At 43.7% G+C, this 24,048-nt stretch overlaps 1 protein-coding gene across 1 annotated transcript in view; it reads left to right on the top strand.

The window, feature by feature from the left end:
• LOC309353799 (ubiquitin-conjugating enzyme E2 E1) overlaps positions 1 to 19,764 on the top strand; it is a 58,203-nt gene extending 38,439 nt beyond the window's left edge. The window contains exons 4-6 of the mRNA XM_081883474.1: positions 6,617 to 6,749; positions 17,938 to 18,085; positions 19,649 to 19,764. Coding sequence (XP_081739600.1) covers positions 6,617 to 6,749; positions 17,938 to 18,085; positions 19,649 to 19,746 — 379 coding nt within the window. The 3' untranslated portion in view covers positions 19,747 to 19,764. The remainder of the gene's footprint in view (positions 1 to 6,616; positions 6,750 to 17,937; positions 18,086 to 19,648) is intronic.
• Positions 19,765 to 24,048: the final 4,284 nt, after the last annotated feature.

The raw sequence follows: 24,048 nt of genomic DNA, 5'->3' as shown, positions 1-24,048 counted from the left end.
TATACAAATATATAGTCCATTTTACAGATCAGATAACTATAATGGCAGATTCAATCTGTCATGCCTCCCTCTACATTGCAACCCGGCGAGTGTGTGGTGCAATATGGTATATCCATTTACCTGTCTTCTCTGCTTCATCTTTAAGCGTTTTAGGTGCTAAAACATTAATTGGCTATTAGTTCCCATCAGAAATCTAGCTGCGCGCGCATACTATTTTCAGTGTGTGTGAGAGAGAAGTTTGCTCCTTGATTAACACAGAGGGGCCACTTCACTGACGATGTCTGGTAAAATAAGCCCAGAAGTTGTTCCTCTACAGGCATCCTCAAACTTGGCCCTCCAGATGTTTTGGGACTACAACTCCCATCATGCCTAGCTAACAGGACCAGTGGTCAGGGATGATGGGAGTTGTAGTCCCAAAAACATCTGGAGGGCCGAGTTTGAGGGTGCCTGCTGTAAAGGCATCGAGATCTCATTCCTTTCTGATGTCATAAAATCAGCCTAGAACAAATTTCTGTCGAGTGGGTGGGCAACTACTGTATATTTGACTAATCTTAATAATAGCTTAAGACCTACTTCCTCTCCACGTTAAAGTCAGAAAATAGACAGCCTCTCTTCCCCCAATCTTTGTCACCTCCCCCATGCTTCTTCAAGACATTTCTTCCCTAGACAATTCATCAATTTAGTTTAATCTTGGCACTGAAGAACAGCATGGATCTGTGTGTAATGGAAGTGGACAAACATTGCTCTATTCCATGTTTTGCTTGTCGCTTGATTGATTGGCATGTTTCTCCTGGGCTGCCGGAGCACAGCAGTCTAAAGGTGTTTGGGTGTTGTTTTTCCAAGAGGTTTTTTTGGGGGGGGGCAGGAGGTTGCCCCCTTGATTTTCTACACTTAGCCTAAAATTAAGACCGATCAAAAAGGACAAAATCCTATTGGTGTTTAATTACTGTTTTCAAGCAAGGTGCTTTACAATTAATGGCCATAAGGCATCATTTTGACCCATCCAGGCTGGTCAGGTTCTTTATCGTAACTCCATGAGGTTTGGCTGTGAAACACTGTAGAATCAAAACAGACGTAAAACACACAACGCTGAAAAAGCTGGCAAATTGTGGCTCAGAGCTTGCCAGCGCAAAACCTGTTGTGGAAGAAGAGTTAGAAGAACAACTGGAAACTGGTTCCTCCTCCTCACATATGTACAGGAATAGGCTTCATGCCAGCTCACATTTCTTGATTTGTGAAATCTAAGGTGGGAGGTAGGCAGCAAGACCTTTCACAGGCACCTCTCTGTTGTTCCTAAACCCAGGTCTGCTGAAAGTCTGCCCGTACATCTCAAACAAGTGTCAGCTCTCAAGGCTGTGATCCTTGGAGATAGGGAAGGCAACTGTTCAGGTACCTCCATCATCCTGAGCTGTTTTTGATTTTAAGGGCTTATTTTGTGGTTTGATTTTATATGCTCATAGCTACGTCCAGAGCCAGTTTTCAACTGAAGAGCAGAATAAGGTTACAATACAGTGGTACCTTGGTTTGCATACGTTTTGGATTACAAACATGTCAAACCTGGAAGTGCGTGTCCCAGTTTGCAACCTTTTTTTGGATTACAACCCAATTTTTTTATTATTATGGGGAAAAATTTTTTGGAGGCCCCATTGGCTTCCTCCTTGGGTTACAACCTGTTTTGGTTTACAAATGGACCTCCGGAATGGGTTATGGTTGTAAACCAAGGTACCACTATACAATCAGGAATATCTGTATTTGTACTTGGGGAGGGGGCCATGCATCTTGTCAAGGTTTTCCGGCCTCCAGTGATGGTCATGTTGCATAAAAGATGCAAATCGTAGGGATGGTTTCTCGTGTGTGCTCACGGAAGTTAACAGTGAATGTGGTTTGGCCAAAAATAATATGAAAAATATTGCATAAATATGTAGTTCACTTTTATCAAGGCCACAGAGCCACCCCGCTCTTTCAGGAATGGTAATGATCCAGAATAAAGCACATGACATTCATGCTCAGGTGTTATTTATACCTAATATGCACTAAGTGGTTGTTTGTCACAGCTAAACACAGGTTCACATATATTGTGCCTTGAATATGATTCTTCATACAAAGGCAAGGTGTAAATGCCGGAATAAATAAATCTGAAATATTCCCCTCTCCCCCAGGAAAAGTCACAAGCTCTATAGAGAATATTTGACAGCTGCCGTAAAGTACAATGAACGTTAGCTTTCTCTTTTTTTGGCTTTAATACTTTAGTTTTCTCTAAGTTGGCCATGTGTTTGACAGCTTGATAGAAATGTGATAGTATGGCACATTCAGCTTAACTTGAGTGTAATGACTGAAGCTCCTAAAGGTATAATTTTGTATTCATGTGTCTACATAATCTCATGTGAAATGGATTATCTGCATGGATTTACCAGAATATCTCTAATGCCTCACCTACGGTGTCATTTTAATGTGTCTGCTACAGATAGCCTGGTGACACTCAGCGGAAATACTATTGCTTTTTTCAATAAAGCAGCTATTTCATTAAAGGGTGAGCAGCCTTCGGCCCGAGTACCACAGGCAGGCTAATTCCATGCAGGTGCTGGGGGTCGGGAATGGGGGGAAAGAGAGGGGCAGAGAAAGAAAGTGGGGTTCTCCTCCCACTTTTGGCTTCAGCCCTGGACACCTCCAACATGTGGCCCCCAATTCTGTAGCCCGCAACAGGAAAAAAGTTTCCTCACCTATGCTATCAAAGGATTTGAAACAAAAAAAGTTAAATGCCTTGGTAGCTTTTAATGTGAATATTAGTGGTTCTACATGGTATGCCCATATATGCATATCCCTATTCCATTCTTTTCATTTTTAAGTTTGAAGTCATAAATTTTATGTGGACGATAGATAGGAACTAGGCAAAACAGACAGACCTTTGCTCAGTGCTCATTTTAATGAGAAATAGTTTTGTTTTTTTGTAATTCTTTCAGCATGCAGAGTACTTTTAATGCCCTGCTACATAGATAGCCCATACTCCCATTTGCAACTGAAGAACTTTCATCAAAATATACCTGCTAAATGTGTAGTTGATTATGGATTTGAACTCTGATTTCTCAGTTTCTTTTTGTTGTCTGATTTGATTTTAACGTGTTGTGGAGAGGTAATATAGTATTCCAAATGTGGATATTCATTTGGTATTGTTATAATTCTATGCTTGTAAAATCAAATTAAAAATATTACTACACACACACACACACAGAGAGAGAGAGAGAGAGAGAGAGAGAGAGAGAGAGAGAGAGAGAGAGACCTTTTTATAGCCACCGTGGATCTCCCGCTTTTTGGAAATGGACTCTGATTTAGATGTGAGAGATTATTGACCATATTTATTGCAGTAACATTATTCAGTTGGGAATGCTTTGCTTTTGGCAACTAGAAACTGTCTAAAACAGGTCCACAGAAAAGTGACAGCATGGGGGGGGTAGTCAAGTTCCCTTGTGCATTAAGTTAAGAGTCCCTGTTGACAGTCCCAGTTTTCATGTAGCTGCACTGGATTGGTATTAATGAATCGCAAATACTTGTTCCACACTGTAGTTCCATCGGGAGATAGTTCCCTAATTCAGTTTGAGGCAATGGTAGTAGTATTCAGCAGCATCCCATTTACACGATTCCTTGGACTGTTGGCTAAGGGTACTCAAGAGATCTGTTTCTCAACAAGTTTACACAGCTAGCCCTGGTGTCTGTCAAGGCTGATGGTGCAAGTAAAGTAATGTTTACAGCCCATTACATCTCCAGTAACTTCAGAGAGTATATAGATCTGGAACAAGACGCAGAGAAATAATTAACGGAGAGATGCGGAGTATCATGAGTCCTTGGGGTACATGGGGAAAGGATGTTCCAAGCTTGATTTCACTGTGAAGTTTTCAAGAGAGGGAAGGCTATTGAAATTAAAGTACAGTGGATACTCGGGTTGCGAATGTGATCCATGCGGGAGGCACGTTTGCAACCCGCAGTGCCGTGCCTGTGCATGCGCGGATCGTGATTTGGCGCTTCTGTGCATGCACAAAGCGTAATTTAGTGTTCCTGCGCATGAGCGAGTGCCGAAACCCTGAAGTAACCCATTCCGGTACTTCTGGGTTCGGCGCAGTGCGCAACCCGAAAACACGCAAGTTGAAGCGTCTGTAACCCGAGGTATGACTGTATCTTAGCTGTTGTGCTCCATCTCAAAAATGTATGTTCAGCCTGTAAGTTGGTGCTTCTGCATTGCAGCTCTCCTCATACTTCCTCTATAAAGTACTCTTGGTCCATAGTCTGAAGGACTGCCTGGTCCTGAATGGGGTAACTGTGCCCCTGAAGGACCAGGTGCGTAGCCTGGGTATCATTCTGGACTCACAGCTGTCCATGGAGGTGCAGGTCAATTCTGTGTCCAGGGCAGCTGTCTACCAGCTCCATCTGGGACGCAGGCTGAGACCTTACCTGCCCACAGACTGTCTTGCCAGAGTGGTGCATGCTCTAGTTATCTCCCGCTTGGACTACTGCAATGCGCTCTACATGGGGCTACCTTTGAAGGTGACCCAGAAACTACAACTAATCCAGAATGTGGCAGCTAGACTGGTGACTGGGAGTGGCTGCTGAGACCATATAACACCAGTCCTGAAAGACCTACATTGGCTCCCAGTACATTTCTGAGCACAATTCAGAGTGGTGGTGCTGACCTTTAAAGCCCTAAGCAGCCTCAGTCCAGTATACCCGAAGGAGCATCTCCACTCCCATCATTCAGCCTGGACACTGAGGTCCAGCTCCGAGGGCCTTCTGGTGGTTCCCTCACTGCGAGAAACAAAGCTACAGGAAACCAGGCAGAGAGCCTTCTCGGTAGTGGCGCCTGCCTGTGTGGAACGCCCTTCCATCAGATGTCAAGGAAATAAACAACTATCTGACTTTTACAAGACATCTGAAGGCAGCCCTATTTAGGGAAGTTTTTGATGTTTTACTGTATTTTAATATTTTGTTGGAAGCCGCCCAGAGTGGTTGGGGAAACCCAGCCAGATGGGCTGGGTATAAATCAATTATTTAGATGATGAAGGTGCATGAAGCACCAATCTTGCTTTGTTTGGTCAGTGCTAACAGAAACCCCATGCATGCCTCCTTGAGTTCCATCATGCTACATAGGAAAGAAATGCAAACAATCAACAATTTGTTGTTGTTACTTGGCCTCTTGTCTTCCTGTGCCAAGGGATGGCAGTGTCTATATGTGATGGGAGGAAATCCAGAATGTGAAGCTTCTCCCATCATTATTACATCCCTGTCAGGGAACTGCCATCGCAGCTAGCAGAGGCGGCGAGGCTCAGCAGCGATGCTGGAGAGGGGCCAAGCAGGGAGAGAGGCAGGTCCCCGGCTGGGGAAGATAATCAGCGCTACACCAGGGATAGAGGGGGGGCCGATGGGGGAAGCGGAGAGGAGGCTCCAGGACTCTTCGCAGGAGACCAGTGAGGAGAGCACAGGTCCTCCGCTGCCTACGCCCACCCTGCGCAGAAGACTTTCACGCAGGGAAAGTAGGCGGCGACTTGGCGTCGAAGAGCTTCTTTCTGGAAGAGGTTCAAGAAACGCCCACTGACGGATTCTGCCAGCGACTGAACAGCCACGGAGTGGAGGGCTGTCCAGAGGGAAACGGTTTAACCAGGCAAACTAGCCCGGAGAGGCGGTAACTTATGCACAAGCAACCCTTAAAGCCATTACAATCCCACAGATGGGAAAAGCTTCACTTGCTAATTTACCGCTTCAAATGCCTAAAAATTTCTCAGCTTGCATCTTAATTCATTAACCCATTAGCATGGATTCTGATTTTAAGCCTATCCTGAGGAGTGGGTGTATTTAATTTTTTTTTAAAGTGTATACTCGTTAATTTATTTGGTACATATGTGAAAGGCAATTCATAAATACAACGGCAACAACGATAACTTTCTAGGATAGCATGTACTCAGTGGAAGCAAAATTGCCAAGCCTCCTATTTGCTCTTTAGGTAGTGTTTTAATTTCTTAAGAGGTTTAGGATCTGGCAGCAAGTAGGTGTGGGTTTTTTGTTTGTTTTCTTCACTGTTCTGCTATTTATTGGCTTGGGAAAAATCATATTGGGTGTTCATTTTTGTTCTCTCGGGGAAATAGAGAAGTGTTGTTGTTTTATATTATCTGTTCACATAGAAAGTAATAGTTCTCTATCCCACAAAGCAAGACTTCTGAAAATTGTATGTTTTGCTGATGGTTTGTGCTGCTGAATACTTAAATCACTTGTCCCTGTGCCTTTTACTTACTTGGAAGGAGGAGCCATGAGCATAAGGGGGGGCAGCTGCCTCCCCCAAATTAAGTCAATAAATAAGAATACTTAACTAACAGCTTGGTTCTGTCCCCCACCAACATAAATCCTGACTAAGCTCATGGGAGCAGCAATATTTCCCTGCTCTTCCATCTTCAACATCACTAAAATCTGCTTAGATGAAATCTTCCTGCAAGCCGTGCCCTACACTGTTGTCATTGCCTGTATTACAGCCTTAATTTTATATCCTGCATATCCTTGCGGAAATTGAACTGTTTTTCTTAAATATTAGAGGCAAATCTCTGTAAAGGTCTCCTTCCCCCCCCTTGTGACTTCACAGTGCTGGCCCCAAGGGTGACAACATCTATGAATGGAGATCGACTATCTTAGGACCTCCAGGCTCAGTATACGAAGGCGGAGTTTTCTTCCTCGATATCACATTTACACCAGAATACCCTTTCAAGCCTCCAAAGGTAAGAAAAGCGATGCACAGTTAATGTTTGCTTCCAGTGTGTGATGCTCCCACTTGTTGATCTACGGTAAACAGGTATTCAGAGGCATACCCATAATATCTCAGGGGATCACAGGGCATTCTGAGAAAGTGAGTGAGTGGCTGAAGGCCACCTCTTTCCTTAAAGGTAAAGGGACCCTGACCATTAGGTCCAGTCGTGACCGACTCTGGGGTTACAGCGCTCAACTCGCTTTATTGGTTGAGGGAGCCGGTGTACAGCTTCTGGGTCATGTGGCCAGCATGACTAAGCCGTTTCTGGTGAACCAGAGCAGCACATGGAAACGCCGTTTACCTTCCCGTCGGAGCGGTACCTATTTATCTACTTGCACTTTGACGTGCTTTTGAACTGCTAGGTTGGCAGGAGCAGGGACAGAGCGACGGGAGCTCACCTCATCGCAGGGATTCGAACCGTCAGCCTTCTGATCGGCAAGTCCTAGGCTCTGTGGTTTAACCCACAGCGCCACCCGCGTCCCTTCCTCTCCTTACAATACACCTAAACAAAAAATGTGGCGTACGGGCTCATGTGACTGGAGGGGGTCCCATAAGAGTTTGCGGTGGCCACAGGTGCTGTCCTTGGGAAGGCAGGTATGTAGTAATAAGAAGAAGAATAAATATTTTATTTATTATTTATACCCCGCCCATCTGGCTGGGTTTCCCCAGCCACTCTGGGCGGCTCCCAATAGAATATATGAAACATCATCAAACATTAAAAACTTCCCTAAACAGGACTGCCTTCAGATGTCTTCTAAATGTCAGATAGTTTATTTCCTTGATATCTGATGGGAGGGTGTTCCACAGGGCGGGCACCACTACCAAGAAGGCCCTCTGCCTGGTTCCTTGTAACGTCACTTCTCGCAGGGAGGGAACCGCCAGAAGGCCCTTGGAGCTGGACCTCAGTGTCCAGGCTGAATGATGGGAGTGGAGATGCTTCTTCAGGTATACAGGAAGGGGCCGTTTAGGGCTTTAAAGGTCAGCACCAACCCTTTAAATTGTGCTCGGAAACGTACTAGGAGCCAATGTAGATCTTTCAAGACCGGTGTTATGTGGTCTCAGCAGCCACTCCCAGTCATCAGTCTAGCTGCTGCATTCTGGATTAGTTGTAGTTTCCGGGTCACCTTCAAAGGTGGCCCCACATAGAGCACATTGCAATAGTCCCAGCGAGAGATAACTAGAGCATGCACCACTCTGGCGAGACAGTCTGCAGGCAGTTAGGGTCTCAGCCTGTGTACCAGATGGAGCTGGTAAACAGCTGCTCTGGACACAGAATTGACCTGCGCTTCCATGGACAGCTGTGAGTCCACAGTGACTCCTAGGCTGCATGCCTGGTCCTTCAGGGGCACAGTTGCCCCATTCAGGACCAGGGAGTCCCTCACACCCACCCTCCCCCTGTCCCCCCAAAACAGTACTTCTGTCTTGTCAGGATTCAGCCTCAATCTGTTAGCAGCCATCCATCCTCCAACTGCCTCCATACATTCACACAGGACCATTGTACCCTTCGCCTGCTATATTGGACAAAGTGGGACCGCGTCGGCAAGAAGGAGTTTTGAGATGTTAGATTACCCATGAAGTGTCATTTTGTTTTGTGTTTTCTTACTCTTTGCTTCAACAGCAAAGATGGATTTAGCCTTGTATAACTACAAAGCACTTCGCTACCCTCACATTCCGGTATTTTTCCATTTATTATTTCCGTTGTGGCTTAATATATAGTCTCTGCTGTCTTATTCACTAACATATTTCACCTTTTAGAAGATATCTTTTCAATAATTCCAGTAGGTTTGGCAGGCAAAGATCCAGTTCCATAGTTCAAGTCAGACAAAAACTGCTTATATGTTACTTACAAACAGCAATAACTTGTTGCTGTTGACTACTTTTGTAATCTTTCTATTCAGTTTGCGCCTTTAAATCATGTTTATTGATATTTCACAAAAATGATTTTTACAATTTTCATTTTTTTTTAAAAAAAACCCTTTCAAATGCTCTGAACTCTTGTTTTTCATTTTATTTTTAAAATGTTGTTTACAGTAGTACTATAAAAAGCATTTAAACAGTGCGCTTCATCTATTAGGATCCCAAGCTTCTTCAAAAACTCTGAAATAGCTGCGCTTTAAAACGATATATCTTGTTAATTGCCTTTGAAAATGCAGTTGCCTGGTCAATAAAACACAGCACTCGATAAATAATTTACTCAGTTAAGAAAGACCTAATTTAGCAAAAGGCTTTTAAAATTTTAGTTAATCCTAATTTTATTAATGTTTCTGGTGTCCTCATTGTATAACAAAATACTGGATTATAATCTTTGCTGTATTCTCCCCCCGACCCCAATTCTAAATCGGGATTCTTAAATTCTCACACAAATATCTTCTGCTGCGTGAAATGGGAGGTATTCCATGTGTGACATTGAAATCGTATTCTGTGTAGATTTTTCCTTGGCCTTCTGCAACCTTCCAGGGATGTTCCCATACTTCAGAAACTAAGGTTGGATCTAGACACATTAAAAAAGTGATTCAGTTAAACACGTTGTAAACTTCATAAAGGGAAATCCCGTTGGCAAAAGACAAGGCTCCACAGCGCCATCAGGTGTCACCGTGTTATAATTCATATAAAGTGTTTTTTCTTTACTAATCTAGCTGAGTCTCAAGACAGAAATAAGTAAATTTTGAATGAATGGTTTAATCACCCCTGCTTAAGCCTTGTATCTTATGACTCTAATCCAAATGAATGGACCCTGGGCGGATCTAAACACAGGGGGGAAACACTACACATAAGTAAGAAATTAGATGGTTTTATTTTTTATAATAATTTTAATTAGTTTTCAGTTACAATAATTTAGTCATAGTCTCATTATAACAACGTCAAATTATAATACAATTACTAATACCAATAATTCAGATGCCAAATTATAGAATTTAGGTAGCCCCCCGTGTATTAAAATTGATGGTTTGATGATTTACTTTATTTCTTCATTCTAAAATCTTACTAATTTCAGTTACACTCCAGTCAAAATAATCCCTTAAACAACAGCTGCAATTTTAACGACTTCCAGTCATATTGACACATTAAATGATTTATTATTCTACAGGCAAAGCATTCAAACTATATCCTTGTTCTTTCCGTGTGTGGCTAGAAGTTAGATCGTTTTAACAAAAGAAAAAATCTCTATGGAAAACGGCGCTTCAAAATTTCCTGCTCTCTGGCGCCATCTGGTGTTGCATGTTTATAGTGCATTCAAATCCCTGTTACTTTAGTAATGTAGCTGATTCCCCTGTCCTGCTACATCTCTGGATCAACCAGCAACCATTTTCCTTAAAGTGGGGTCAGACATTTCTGTATTGTGGCCTACGCTGGCCTTGTGCGGACTACAGAATATGCTTGTGAAAGACATTGTGTGTTTTCTATACGAACACTGAGAAGGTGAGACCAAATCAGAGTTTAACTATCATGGCAATAAATGAGAAGTTGCTCTGGTGGGTCAAATTTTTAAAGCAGAATAATTTTTATTTGTATCAGCCACTAGCAATAAAATAAAACATACTGAAAATAGAGGTAAAAACTTAACTCTAGAACAGGGGTCAGCAAACTTTTTCAGCAGGGGACCGGTCCACTGTCCCTCAGGCCGAACTATATTTTGAAAAAAAATATGAATGAATTCCTTTGCCCCACAGATAACCCAGAGATGCATTTTAAATAAAAGGACACATTCTACTCATGTAAGAACATGCTGATTCCTGGACCGTCCGCAGGCCGGATTTAGAAGGCGGTTGGGCCGGATCCAGCCCCCGGGCCTTAGTTTGCCTACCCATGCTCTAGGAAATACATTTTGGGGGTTTACATCAATAAACAAATAATATATCTTATTCTAATTGCCCCCACTAAAAACCTTGCAGTTTTTGCTGTCACCTGATCATCTTGATCTGCTAAAAGGATCTTGATCTTTCGATCAGAAGGATCATCTTGATCCTTCTGATCGGCAAGCCCTAGGCTCAGTGGTTTAACCCACAGCGCCACTCACGTCCCCGGCATGAACAATAGTAGAGGGGTAATAACCTCACTCCTCAAATCTTTAGAAAGAGGGCAGGCCAGAAGAACATGAACCACTGACTCAATACTGCCATCTCCACAGGGAAATAACCGTTTCCCCAGTGGAATTTATTTGAAAGCGACCCTCAAGTACAGCCGAAGTCAGTACATTCCATCTTGCGAGAGTGAAAGCGCATCTGCATTTTGGAATGGTCAAATTTTGCAAAGAGGGTGTGCCAGAGTGTCAAAAGGACTAGGTGGAAAATAATCATGCAATGGACAAAATTTTCTTAACGTGGACGGATAACCTGCATTCAGTTAGCATAAGCTGGATCCAACCCATATTACTTAATTACTTTTATCTTCTCTGCTGCTCCTGAATAACAGCTTTGCTGCCTCACCTCCAGGGCCGGTGCAGCCTTTAGACCGGGGGAGGTTGCCACCTCAGGTGACAGAAGTCTCCGAGACGGCACCCCGCCCCCGGAGTCAATTTTGGGTGAGATCTTGCCCTCTCTCCTGAAATTCTTTGCCAGTGGTGGGGGGGGGGTGGCAAGCAGTGAAATGGGATGTGCTGCTCCTGCTCACCTCTGCAGACAGGTAAACTACCTTCTTAGAATTGTAGAAATATTTTGCCCAAAGTGGGGCTCAAACCCACATCCCTGAGGTTAAGAGGTTAAGAGACTCATGCTTTACGGACTGAGCTATCCCAACGGGAGAGGAGAGATATTGGAGGTATGTTTTGAGTGCTGGGAGATCTCGACAGTTGAGCTATTCTATTCTTGGACACAGAACATCCAGAATCAAAGTTAGCCTGGAGACTGGACCATGATAGGAACTTTCTGGATATCTGACAACTTCATTGTAGCACATAAAAATACTTTTGTGCAGTTAATGCAGTTTCCAGGAGACTTATTCCAGACAACTTCATCCAGTTTAGTTTCATGTTACATGTATTGCACATTACCCCCAAGCATATGTTTGAGTAGACTACTCCTGGCATCTGTGCAAGCAAGCGCTTAAGGCTTTAAAGGAACTCAAATTGTGTTGCAGGCATACGCATTTAACAAGTATACACACACCCTCCACACACGCTTTTTTTACAGGGGCTTTTTCTTGGGTGGGGATGCAGAAGTAGGCAAGACGTGAGTGCTTTCATCTCACTCCACAAAAACTCAAGGCTTTTTCCACTGTGGAGTTTGAAAGTGTGTTTGGAGTTACATAACACTTCTCCACTTATTGCAAACCAGGCATCATGCATGCAGTTAGTGGAGAGGAGAGGGAAACAAACAAGCTTTTTACTACCCACCCAATTCTGCTCCTCATACTACCATATTGGCCTGAATATAAGCCGCACTCTGCCCCCCCCCCCAAATTCTGACCGTGAAAAGTTAAAGTGCGGCTTACATTCGCAACCTTACGGGCGGCAAGGCAGCGCGGTCCCCCCCCCCCCGGAAGCAGCACAGCTTTTGTCTTTTTTTCTTTCCCCTTCAATTTTAAAGGTGCGGCTTATTTGCAGAAACGGCTTATATTCGAGCCAATACGGTACTTTTCTTCTTCCCTCCACCTTTGCAGCAGCTGGTGTGACTGGCAGGGATCCCAGATTCAGCAGATCACAATCATCTTAAGACAGGAATCTGCTGAGTGCTCCAGATTCAATGCAGCCTGTCATATATAGATACAGATAAAGATGTATAGTTTTAGGCATACATATTTATGTGATGTCTAAGCCTCAGTCTGAGTCCACAAACAAGTTTTTCTGCAGGAGCCAAGTGTTCCTTTTGTGGGCGGACGCTTTGCTAACCGGCCTTCAAATTTCTGTACTTTGTCATCTCTATGTAGACTAGCTGCTTCAGAAACAAGAGCACAAATTAAGTCATGTATCCTGCTCTCGAGTCCCCGGAGGAAGAATGTGGTAAAATGTGACAGATAAAATGAAAAGTGCGCTTGAAATGTCTAATGAGAAATTCTCCCGTGGACATTGACATTTGTGGCAAAAGGTTACCAATTTCTGTTCTTTAATCAGGCAACTGTCTGCAGGAGGCATGTGGTGCATAGGTGCACTGTAAATTACATGGTTGTTCTTCTGCGGCCTCGGAAACCGAGGAAAGTAATGATAGATTATTGCTGCAGCAATCCCAGTGCACCTTTTAAACCTGTGTAAATCTGATGCAATAAAGAGAGTTGACACAAGAGGGCAGCAGCTCGCCATTAATGTTGATGTTCGGCCTTATTCTTGTGACTATTCTAATTAGTTTCCAAGGAAGAATAATAGTTCTCACACTGGTGATAAAACCATTAGACTAGTAATAGCTCCATAAATTATACTGGGTTCAAAACATGAAACTTAATTTCACTATTTGGAGCAGAGTTCAGTAATCATTTTAGCAAAGATCCATGTGGGCAGGGTCTGTATTTCAGAAAAGTTTGGGGATTTTTCAGTAAAGTAGGGGATAGCAGGAACCCAGAGACTTCATCAACATTTGCATGTACAGTATTGGAGTCACAAAATCATGAATTTTAGAAGCACCTATTGTAACTTTCCCATTTTTAACTTGTAATAAATACATAACCCTCCAATTCTCAGATGAAAATAGGTGTGTTCTATTCAATCACCACCATCCTCTATTCTGGGTAGCTTCCAACATAGAAAAACATAATAAAACATTTTTTTAAAACCTTCCCTATACAGGGCTGCCTTCAGATGTCTTCTAAAGGTTGTACAGTTACTTATTTCCTTCGTGAGGGGGTCACATAACTCCAAAGTGTCCAACATTTCTCCAATGAAAACAGAGATTTCCTAAGGAAAAGTGGGACATTCTGGGATCAAATCAGAAACCAGGAAGGCTTCTGTAGACCCAGGACTTTTCCTGGAAAATAAGGAGCAGTCTGTGATTTTCTCACGCTACAGATGCTGACTGTAGACATTCTATTACCCAGTCATTTTATATAGGTTAGAGAGCCGGGCTTTCAAAGCACATAAAAGCCAGTCACTTAACGAGACACTAATACAGCATGTCAAATCTAAGTTGTGTGTATTTTTTTATTTCTTCTTCTCCTTTGGCGATCACTCGTAGTCGAGTAAGATTGTCTTCCATAAACACGGTTTTAACAGTAGGTCCGTAAGTGACTGGTGGAGGCCAATTCTGGATCCACACGTCCTTCCACAGTGGGGACGTTGGTTTCCGGGTGGGAGTTGATCACGGTGTGGATTTGCCAAGCGTGTCTTCCTCTTAGCACGTTTCTCCCTTTCGTCCTGAGTTTGAGTGTCTTCAAAGCCCATGACACCTTTGGTAAAGGCTGTTCTCCAGTTGGAGCGCCCGTAGGCTAACATTTCCCAGTTTTCGGTGTTTATAGAGTGGTACCTCTGGTTACGAACTTAATTTGTTCCGGAGGTCCGTTCTTAACCTGAAACCGTTCTTAACCTGAGGTACCACTTTAGCTAATGGGGCCTCCCATTGCTGCCACTCCGCCAGCGAACGATTTCTGTTCTCATCCTGAGGTAAAGTTCTTTTTTCTTTTTTCCCCCCAAAATTTTATTGGTTTTCACAATATTATAAACAAACAAACAAACACACACACAAGACAAACAAGACAAACAAACAAAACAAACATAAATCATAGCCTTATTAAAAATTACAGTTATTAACTTTCTTAAGCGACTTCCTCGCTTCCCCTTGGTTGAATTTCATTGCATGTCCTTTTAACGGTTGGATGTTAATGTTTAAGTTAAATTTCATAAAAATTGGGATTTGGAAAACCGTTAAAAGGGCATCCTGAGGTAAAGTTCTTAACCCGAGGTACTACTTCCAGGTTAGCGGAGTCTGTAACCCAAAGTGTTTGTAACGTGAGGTGTTTGTAACCTTAGATTTGCTTTGCCTTGAGAAAGTCTTTAAACCTTTTTTGTTGGCCACTGGCATTATGCTTTCCATTTTTAAGTTTGGAATAGAGTAGTTGCTTTGGAAGACGATAATCAGGCACAACATGACCAATCCAATGGAAGTTGATGTTGAAGAATCATTGCTTTGGCACTGGTGATCTTTGCTTCTTCCAGTACAATGGCATTAGTTTGCCTGTTTTCCCATTTTATTTAGGGCGTTCTTACTCAGAATGAACGCAGGCACCAAGTGAGCCAGGGGGAATTCACAGCCTGGCCTATGTGAGGTTGATTCTTCATTTGGCATATTTCCAGTCACCCCAAATTTACTTCACAGCTCCCAATACAGGTGTATAAGAGTAGACTCAAAATTCCAGTGCTTACAGCAAAGCAGAACTATAAGAACAGCAGCAACGAATTTGCTGTAATACTTTTGGCTGAGGCCGAGTGTGGAGGAAATACTGAGGAGTCTGTGTGTTATGATTCTTCTCTAGAGACAAAGCCAGGTGAGGTGATATTGAGAGAATAAGTGTAACTTTGAAGAAGTTAACCATTTTAGCAAGTTGAGAAATTCCACACACTTCAGGTCCAAACAGATGTATGTTAAGAGATGCTTAAGTTGATTGTACAGCCATTATTATTTTGGGGCAGCATGCCCCCCATTTTTTGTAATTTACTAAAAGACAAGTCTTATTAACTCAGTAGCCAAAGCAGTGTGGAAATGCCTGCTAAGCTAACTTTGAAGATGACATTCCGTTTTTCACAATAGATCAAGACAGATTAGTGATTTGTAGAAGGGCCAGTGTCCTCCGTTTAGCCCTTGCTGCTACAGTGGTCAAAGGGTAAAAAACTTTCCTGCCACCCCCTAAAAGAAAGAAAAAAACACTCTTAAAATAGTTTTGCTCATAAATGGATGCATATGGGAGAGCTCAAGTGAGAATCATCTTGCCTGGGGCTGTTCAGAGCACCTCCATCTTAAGAGCTTGAAAGATTAGGGGAAACAGAATGATAGGTAGGCAGGAAATGAAATTCACCCTGCTGTGTAGGCATCTGCTTTTTAGGATATGAAATTCTTGTCTTTTAGCAGACCTCCAAAAACAACAACAGCCTGCCTTTGTGTCAGTTTGGCAGATGGCAAGCGGTAGTCCCTGTATTTTGTTGTTGTTGTTTAGTTGTTTAGTCATGTCCGACTCTTCGTGACCCCATGGACCAGAGCACGCCAGGCACTCCTGTCTTCCACTGCCTCCCGCAGTTTGGTCAAACTCATGTTGGTAGCTTCGAGAACACTGTCCAACAATCTCGTCCTCTGCCGTCCCCTTCTTGTGCCCTCCATCTTTCCCAGCATCAGGGTCTTTTCCAGGGAGTCTTCTCTTCTCATGAGGTGGCCAAAGTATTGGAGCCTCAGCTTCAGGATCTGTCCTTCCAGTGAGCACTCAGGGCTGATTTCCTTCAGAATGGATTGGTTTGATCTTCTTGCAGTCCATGAGACACTCAAGAGTCTCCTCCAGCACCATATAAATCATTTTAACTATATTCACTCACCCATGAATGTAAAATCTAAGAACTGATAGTGCTTTGTTGAGATAAACTTGGACATATCATGGAACTTGGTTTTTTTTTTTTTAGTCCTTGGTTTTAGGACTAAAGGCTATAGCAGGACATTAAAAAGAGAATGCCTCTCTGTGAGCAGCAACAACATATATATATATATATATATGCAGGTTTTGGTGTCCTCGGGTGTCTTCCCGTGTAAAAGTTGGGGTGTCTAGGCGACGTTTCGACGAGGTCTCACTCGTCATCTTCAGGCTGGTGCTTTCGGCTTCTTGTTACTGGAACAGAGCAGGATCTCAGTGTTTGAGTTCCTATAAATACTGTTGAGGGGGTGTGGTGTATAGCCTCCAATGTTCTGGGCAGAGAGGAAGTTCCCAGGCTAGTGTGCCTTTTCTTCTTTTGTTCCTTAATTACTTGAGGGATATCTTGAGTGATTTCTTGAGTGATATCCTGAGTACCACTTAGGTGGGTCATTAGGTGTGGATTAGTTGCTAAAGTCTTTGTGTCTTGACCTCTTGAACTTTGTGAAGAGTTTTTCTGAGAAGATGGCTGTACTGCACTTAGTTGTGCTCTGGCTTGGCTTCGTGTATAGGGGCGAGCTGTGGTTTTGTGGCCTGTGTCAGCCAGATCTGTGTAGGGATTGCAGGGGGGTGCAGCATCCGGAGGTGCCACCATGGTTTGGCTACTGGATGGTGTCTGTAATTTATCTGTGGAGAGGGTCTGGGTTTGGGTCTGGTGTGGTTGGTTGGTGATGGCGTTCTGTGTGCCTCTGGATCTGGTGTCAGTTTTTGTGGGGAGGGCTAATTTCCAGATGTCTGGCAAGCGGGATGTGCCAGACATCTGGAAATTAGCCCTCCCCACAAAAACTGACACCAGATCCAGAGGCACACAGAACGCCATCACCAACCAACCACACCAGACCCAAACCCAGACCCTCTCCACAGATAAATTACAGACACCATCCAGTAGCCAAACCATGGTGGCACCTCCGGATGCTGCACCCCCCTGCAATCCCTACACAGATCTGGCTGACACAGGCCACAAAACCACAGCTCGCCCCTATACACGAAGCCAAGCCAGAGCACAACTAAGTGCAGTACAGCCATCTTCTCAGAAAAACTCTTCACAAAGTTCAAGAGGTCAAGACACAAAGACTTTAGCAACTAATCCACACCTAATGACCCACCTAAGTGGTACTCAGGATATCACTCAAGAAATCACTCAAGATATCCCTCAAGTAATTAAGGAACAAAAGAAGAAAAGGCACACTAGCCTGGGAACTTCCTCTCTGCCCAGAACATTGGAGGCTATACACCACACCCCCTCAACAGTATTTATAGGAACTCAAACACTGAGATCCTGCTCTGTTCCAGTAACAAGAAGCCGAAAGCACCAGCCTGAAGATGACGAGTGAGACCTCGTCGAAACGTCGCCTAGACACCCCAACTTTTACACGGGAAGACACCCGAGGACACCAAAACCTGCATTCCTGTACCCGTGAAAATCTACGAAAGCAAATATATATATATATATATGCGCAATATGATAGTCACCATCTCATCTCGATGCTTGAGTTCTAATGAGAGAAATGCTAGAGGGCCTGTCTGGAAAATCCCAGACAGAAAGCTATTTATGGCTGGGTCATTTTTGAGTTGAAGAGGCTATAACCATTGATTTTTGTGTGTGTTTTTCTTTTTTTCTCCTGCAGGTTACCTTTCGGACAAGAATCTATCACTGTAACATTAACAGCCAAGGGGTGATTTGCCTGGACATCTTAAAAGACAACTGGAGTCCAGCGTTAACCATTTCTAAAGTCCTTCTTTCTATCTGCTCACTTCTCACAGACTGCAATCCTGGTAAGGCAGCCAAAACGGGGCAGTGGGCGAGAGAATCTCTGTTCTGCAGCAGGATACAGAGAGAAAGATTTTCCGTTTTTTTGCAAATTGGCTTTGGACTGAATAACTTACATTGTTCCACACATGCTTTTCAGAATGTATGTATACATGGTTCTACCTTCAGATCAGTTACACAAATACTGCTTTGGGTTTACAGTGGTACCTCGCAAGACGAAATTAATTCGTTCTGTGAGTTTTTTCGTCTTGCGATTTTTTCGTCTTGTGAAGCACGGATGCACCCTGGTATTAACGGTTTTAAGGAAAAGGAAACAAACTTGCAAGACGTTTTCGTCTTGCGAAGCAAACCCATAGGGAAATTCGTCTTGCGAAGCAACTCAAAAAACGAAAAACTCTTTCGTCTTGCGAGTTTTTCGTCTTACAAGGCATTCGTCTTGCAAGATACCACTGTATTCAAGTAAAACAGGTGTGTAGATGTAGCTGATGAATTCTCATGGAACAGTTCCACATGGAAGACATTCATCTTTCGCTTTGGCATCCATCAAATCATTTTAACATCAACATTTGTCATGACTTACCCACTTTACTATATTAGGAACCACTTTCTTGACAAGTAGTGTTTTTTTTCTGGGGGTACGCATACCCCTAAACATTTTGTGAATCCTCGTACTATTGTCCATTTACTGTATTTATTTTTCTCAATTTGAACTATAAAACGGTGATTTTCTTGAGTTAAAATGAGAGTACCCCTAAACATTTTTTTACGGGGGGAGAAAGCACTGACTACAGTTGAAGTAGCTTTGGGTTGAGCGTTTTCAGGTTACGCTCCACGGCGACCTGGAAGTAATGGAGCACGTTACTTCTGGGCTTTGCCGCTCGCGCATGCACAGACGCTCAAAATGATGTCATGCACGGAAGCGGTGAATCGTGACCCGCGCCGACGCGGTTTGCGTTCGCTTCAGGATGCGAACGGGGCTCCGGAATGGAACCCGTTCGCATCCAGAGGTACCACTGTATATGCATAGAAAAATCTGACTGCAGAATCTGAAATACGCACATTTAGAATCTGAAATATTCCAAGCAATTCTAAATTTAGAATTCTAAATTCACAGTGACAAGAGCTGCACATGTTTGATACAATACTTAAAATGGTCCATGGACTGAGAAGCAGCAAAAGAATCTGGGGGGGAAAAACCCTCTTATGAACTAAGTGTGTAAGAATACGAGAAGTTTCCTTCTTTCGAGGTGCAATTCTCTTTTGTTTTGAATGAATATTAGAGGTGTGCTGTATCTGTAGAAACACCAACAGCCTGTTCTTATGCATATTTACTAAGAAATAAGTTTCCAGGGTTCAGTAGACCCTACATGTGGCTGGAGAAACCCAGCCAGATGGGCGGGGTATAAATACTAAAATAATAATAATTGCAACTAAAACTTCAGTTCAGTCACTGAACAGGTGGTTTTCGGAGTCCCCAATGGATTTAACTTCTTTTCTTGTGATATTTCCTTTTTTTTTCCTGCCCCAAAGATCAATGATGAGCTGGAATTTTCTTTCTTCCTTTTCAGCTGACCCCCTGGTTGGAAGCATTGCTACTCAATATATGACTAACAGAGCAGAGCATGACAGAATGGCCAGACAGTGGACCAAGAGATATGCTACATAAACTGGAATTTTTCTCCAACCCTTGCGTTAAATAGTCTGTGATGGAAAGAGCTGCTTATGATTTTGAAGGGGGGGGGACACCGGGGGGGAGGGAGAGGGGAGGAACTGAGAAAAGAGTAGGGTATTTCTATAACAGATTTTATTCAGTCTTTTATTTCCTAAGATTTTTGTTGTTGTAACTTAAGGTATCTTGCTACAGTAGTCAGCTAGAATGGGGAATAGCATATTTTAAAGACTGTCATTAGTTCAGCAATAGTAGCTCTGAATTATAGCACCAAGAAGAATGTAAACTACTTTGGCAATGGGAGGGGGGAGGAAATGGGTGTTTGGTTAACTTGTGATAGGTAAAAGATTAAAAACAGCTTAATTTTGTACAGGTACATATATTTGGCATTTATGTAAAAGTTCTTTCAAGAAGACTTGCTATATGCTTCTTCTCTTTTAGTTTGGTTTTATTTTGTAAAAAGATGTTGGGAATATTTTCCTTTTTTCCCCCATGGGAGGTGGGAGAATTTGGTATTTAACAGATCCCTTTTAAAAGTCAGCCATCTCATTGGTTTGAATTATGGGGTGGTGGTGGCTGTTTTGTTGCCTCACCTAGAACAGGGGAAGTAGTTCATGTATATTCATTTTTCTATGCCAAGTTAACCTTTGTGAAAACGAAAGGTTTTAACTAGGACTTAGGGCAACCTGTAGTGAAATACCTTAAGCTGTTTAACTGTAAGGCGTGAAATAGGAGTCACTCAGTGGATTGGTTGTATGTTGTGGGCTACCTAAGTCTGCATTTGTTACTGTGCTAATAAAAATATGTACAAAAAAACCCCCACCTCTCCTTCTGTCTAATTGAAATAAAGGTTAGTACAGTGGTACCTTGGTTCTTAAACTTAATCCATTCTGGAAGTTCCAAAACCAAGGCGCGCTTTCCCATAGAAAGAACAGTGGTACCTCGGGGCTCCGCTAGGGGTGCCTTGGAAGATGGCCGACAATACCATCTCTCCAGTTCACACGAGGTAATCAAGGGGCTGAGATGGGAGTAAATCAGCCTCCCGTATTTCTTCCCGGTGGAAGGGAAGATGCAGCCTCATCTGCGGTTGCCCATAAATCACCCCCGAGTTTGAAAGAAGGTGGGGGTGAGGGCACTGGACGGAAAGCCCTCGAGCGAGCTCGGATCTCCCGGACGCTGTCTCCGAGAGCGACCCAAGTTGCATTTCTTAAGATGAAAAATTGGATATAAGAATTATTGCACCTGCTTCGAGCGAAGAAAAGGGTACGTTAGCTGCTAATTAAGCCTGCCACTGAGAAGTTAAGAGTGATGGATTGGATTGGAAAGAAGATAACATCAAAGAACAGCATCTAAGTCGGTATGTTGAAATGAAACAGAAAGGGGGGAGGATAAAACTTTTTCTTTTTTTTATTATGATACTGCCTAACAACCCCCCTCCTAGAAGAACCGTCAATACAACCTATAGGAAGTGAGATGGGAAAATAAACTGTGTGGAAATAACACCGCCGGGCTCCCACGGCTTGCAGAGAGCTGCCTGCATCCCGAAGCCTGGGCGCGCCGAGCAGTCGCACCTGGGCTTCGGGTAGCTCTGCGCAAGTCACGGGAGCCCTCCCACCGCTTGCGCAGAGCTGCCTCTATCCCGAAGCCTGGGAGCGCTGAGCAGTTGTGCCCCGGGTTTCGGGTAGCTCTCCGCAAGCGGTGGGAGGGCTCCCACCGCTTGCGGAGAGCAGCCTGTTCTGGGGACTGGGGAAGCTCGGGGGGAATTTTTTTTCCCTTTATTCCCCCCCCAAAAAAAAAACCTAGGTGCGCCCTATGGGCTGGTGCGCCCTTTGGGGCGAAAAATACGGTAACTGGGTGTTAGTATTCCTGTTGCATGCTGTAAATATGCACTGCTCAAGAGCACATCCGTGGTCGGGGGGGGGGTGAGCCCTAATGGGAGGCTTTTGAATTTGGCAGCTGGCTCTAAAAAGATCCCATAAGCAGTAGCGAGGGGAAGAGGAATTGTATAGGAGGAGCACAGCTCTGAAGTCGAGACAGAAAAAGCTTGATAGACCAAATCCAGAATTTGAGCCAGTAGGGGAAGGAAATGTTATGCACTGATCCCTGCTTTAAAACTGCCCTGCTACTCTTAAAAACCTGTAAGCTCTATATTTAAAGCTCTTCCCAACATCAACTCCAAAGAGGTGTCGTTTTCATACAATTCTCCCTTGCCTTGGTAAAACTGGTGTGGGTTATCTGTAAGGGTGATGTACCCCTGATGGGCTCACAACTCTTGATTGCGTCTGCTTCTGGACAGCATCTTAAACATTCGAAGCTGTGCATCTAGAACTCGACTGCTAAATCGTGAGCCCACTGATGATAGTTATAGAGTTACAGATAACACTTCAGGCCACAGTGACTCCCTTTTGCGCAAACTGACATTGTGCCAAAAATAACACTGGGAGCACTGAATGGTTTGCTCAGTTAAACCTCGGGGCCTTTTGAAGGCTGCCAGTCTCACATCTAACACACTCATCTGTCACACCTTTTTGCAGATACACTAAAGGTTTGATCACCTGCTTTTAACTGCCTTTTGCAATCGGAACTTCCTTAATAGTGTGTCATTGGAACAACCTGCCTGAGGTTTCAAGCCATTAGTGCCTGATGTATTCTTGAGCAGGCAATCTAAATAGTTGAGAAGTGTCAGTACACCCTGTTTTCTCTCTTGTAAACAACCCCACTTCCTCCAGCCGCTTTTAGCCTCTGAATAATTCTTAAGAGAGTTGTTTCCAAGTTAGCGGAACAGAGTAAAGCAAATGAGATCTTAAGCGAGTGCCGAGCAAAGCAGTGCCATTATTTCCTGTGTCTCGGAAAGGATAATTCTCTAAACGCAGCCCAAAACGGCGCTGGCATTTTAAAGCTGCAGCGTTACATTGTTGGTTTGCATTTTGTGGTTCTCAGTAAAGTCTCTGGATTCTCAAAAGTGTTAATCTACTTTGCATCAATCAACAGGCAAGAAGATAAAAAGGGCCTTGTTTGAGTGCAAGTTGGAGGCACCCAACCTAGCACTGAACCAGTTTAAAAAGAAGCAGTTGTAGCCAAGTTAAGGAGAAAAGGAGATTTTCCGGTTATGTAAGGAAGCAGATATAGGGACACGGGTGGCACTGTGGGTTAAACCACAGAGCCTAGGACTTGCCAATCAGAAGGTCGGCGGTTTGAATCCCCGCGACAGGGTGAGCTCCCGTCGCTCGGTCCCTGCTCCTGCCAACCTAGCAGTTTGAAAGCACGTTAAAGTGCAAGTAGATAAATAAGTACCGCTCTGGCAGGAAGGTAAACGGCGTTTCCGTGCGCTGCTCTGGTTCACCAGAAGTGGCTTAGTCATGCTGGCAACATGACCCGGAAGCTGTATGCCGGCTCCCTCGGCCAGTAAAGAGAGATGAGCGCCGCAACCCCAGAGTCGGTCACGACTGGACCTAATGGTCAGGGGTCCCTTTACCTTTAAAGAAGCAGACAGTAGACAACTTGTTAGGAAGCAATAGGAGTATGCTGCACCTTCCTTACTTACGTGGCTCTTTCCCACTTCATACATGCATTTTCACCAAGGGCCAGAACTGTAAGGAGAGCAGCAAACGGAACAGCAGAACATATCAGAACCTTCTTTGACCCTGAGAGCCAATTCAGACAATTAGGAGTGGAGATTTCAGCACTTGTTCGCTGATCTGGAAGTATAAATTACTGGACTTCTCAGTTGGTTAGAGCATGGTACTGATAATGCCAAGGTTGCAAGTTCAGTCCCCATAAGGGAAAACTGCGCTGCAGGGGGGCTGGACTAGTTGATCCCCACAAGTCCCTTCCAGCTCTACAATTCCACGATTCTATGAATTGGCCCACAGTATGAATTGGTCAACATTCCATATATAGGAGTGTGTCGCTGCTTTGCTGCAAATTCAACACATATCCAAAGCCGTCTGTGTTATGTCCTGCTCTTCCGGTGGAGCAGAACAATTTGGCAAAGAGGAGAAAGAGGGGCGCCACTGGTTCTCGAGGCTGAGTGGAGGGTATATACACCTATGTGACATGGGTGAGATAGCACAGTTATGCGTATAGGATTTGCCTAAGTTCCAAAATACTGGAATCTGACTTTTTATGCTAACAGCTTGTGTCTCATGTTTTGAGAATTCCATCATGTAGTACAAATGTCACTTGAGGCAACTTTTTTTTAAAGATATTGAGATGTGGGATCATTGAAAATGTGGAATGCAACACTGAGCTAGCTAGCTAGCTAGCTAAATGAATGGATAGAGATAGATAGATAGATGA

The sequence above is a fragment of the Podarcis melisellensis genome (assembly GCF_964234715.1).
Source record: "Podarcis melisellensis genome assembly, chromosome: 12".
Classification (NCBI taxonomy): domain Eukaryota; kingdom Metazoa; phylum Chordata; class Lepidosauria; order Squamata; family Lacertidae; genus Podarcis; species Podarcis melisellensis.
This window is presented reverse-complemented; position numbering and strand designations above follow the sequence as displayed.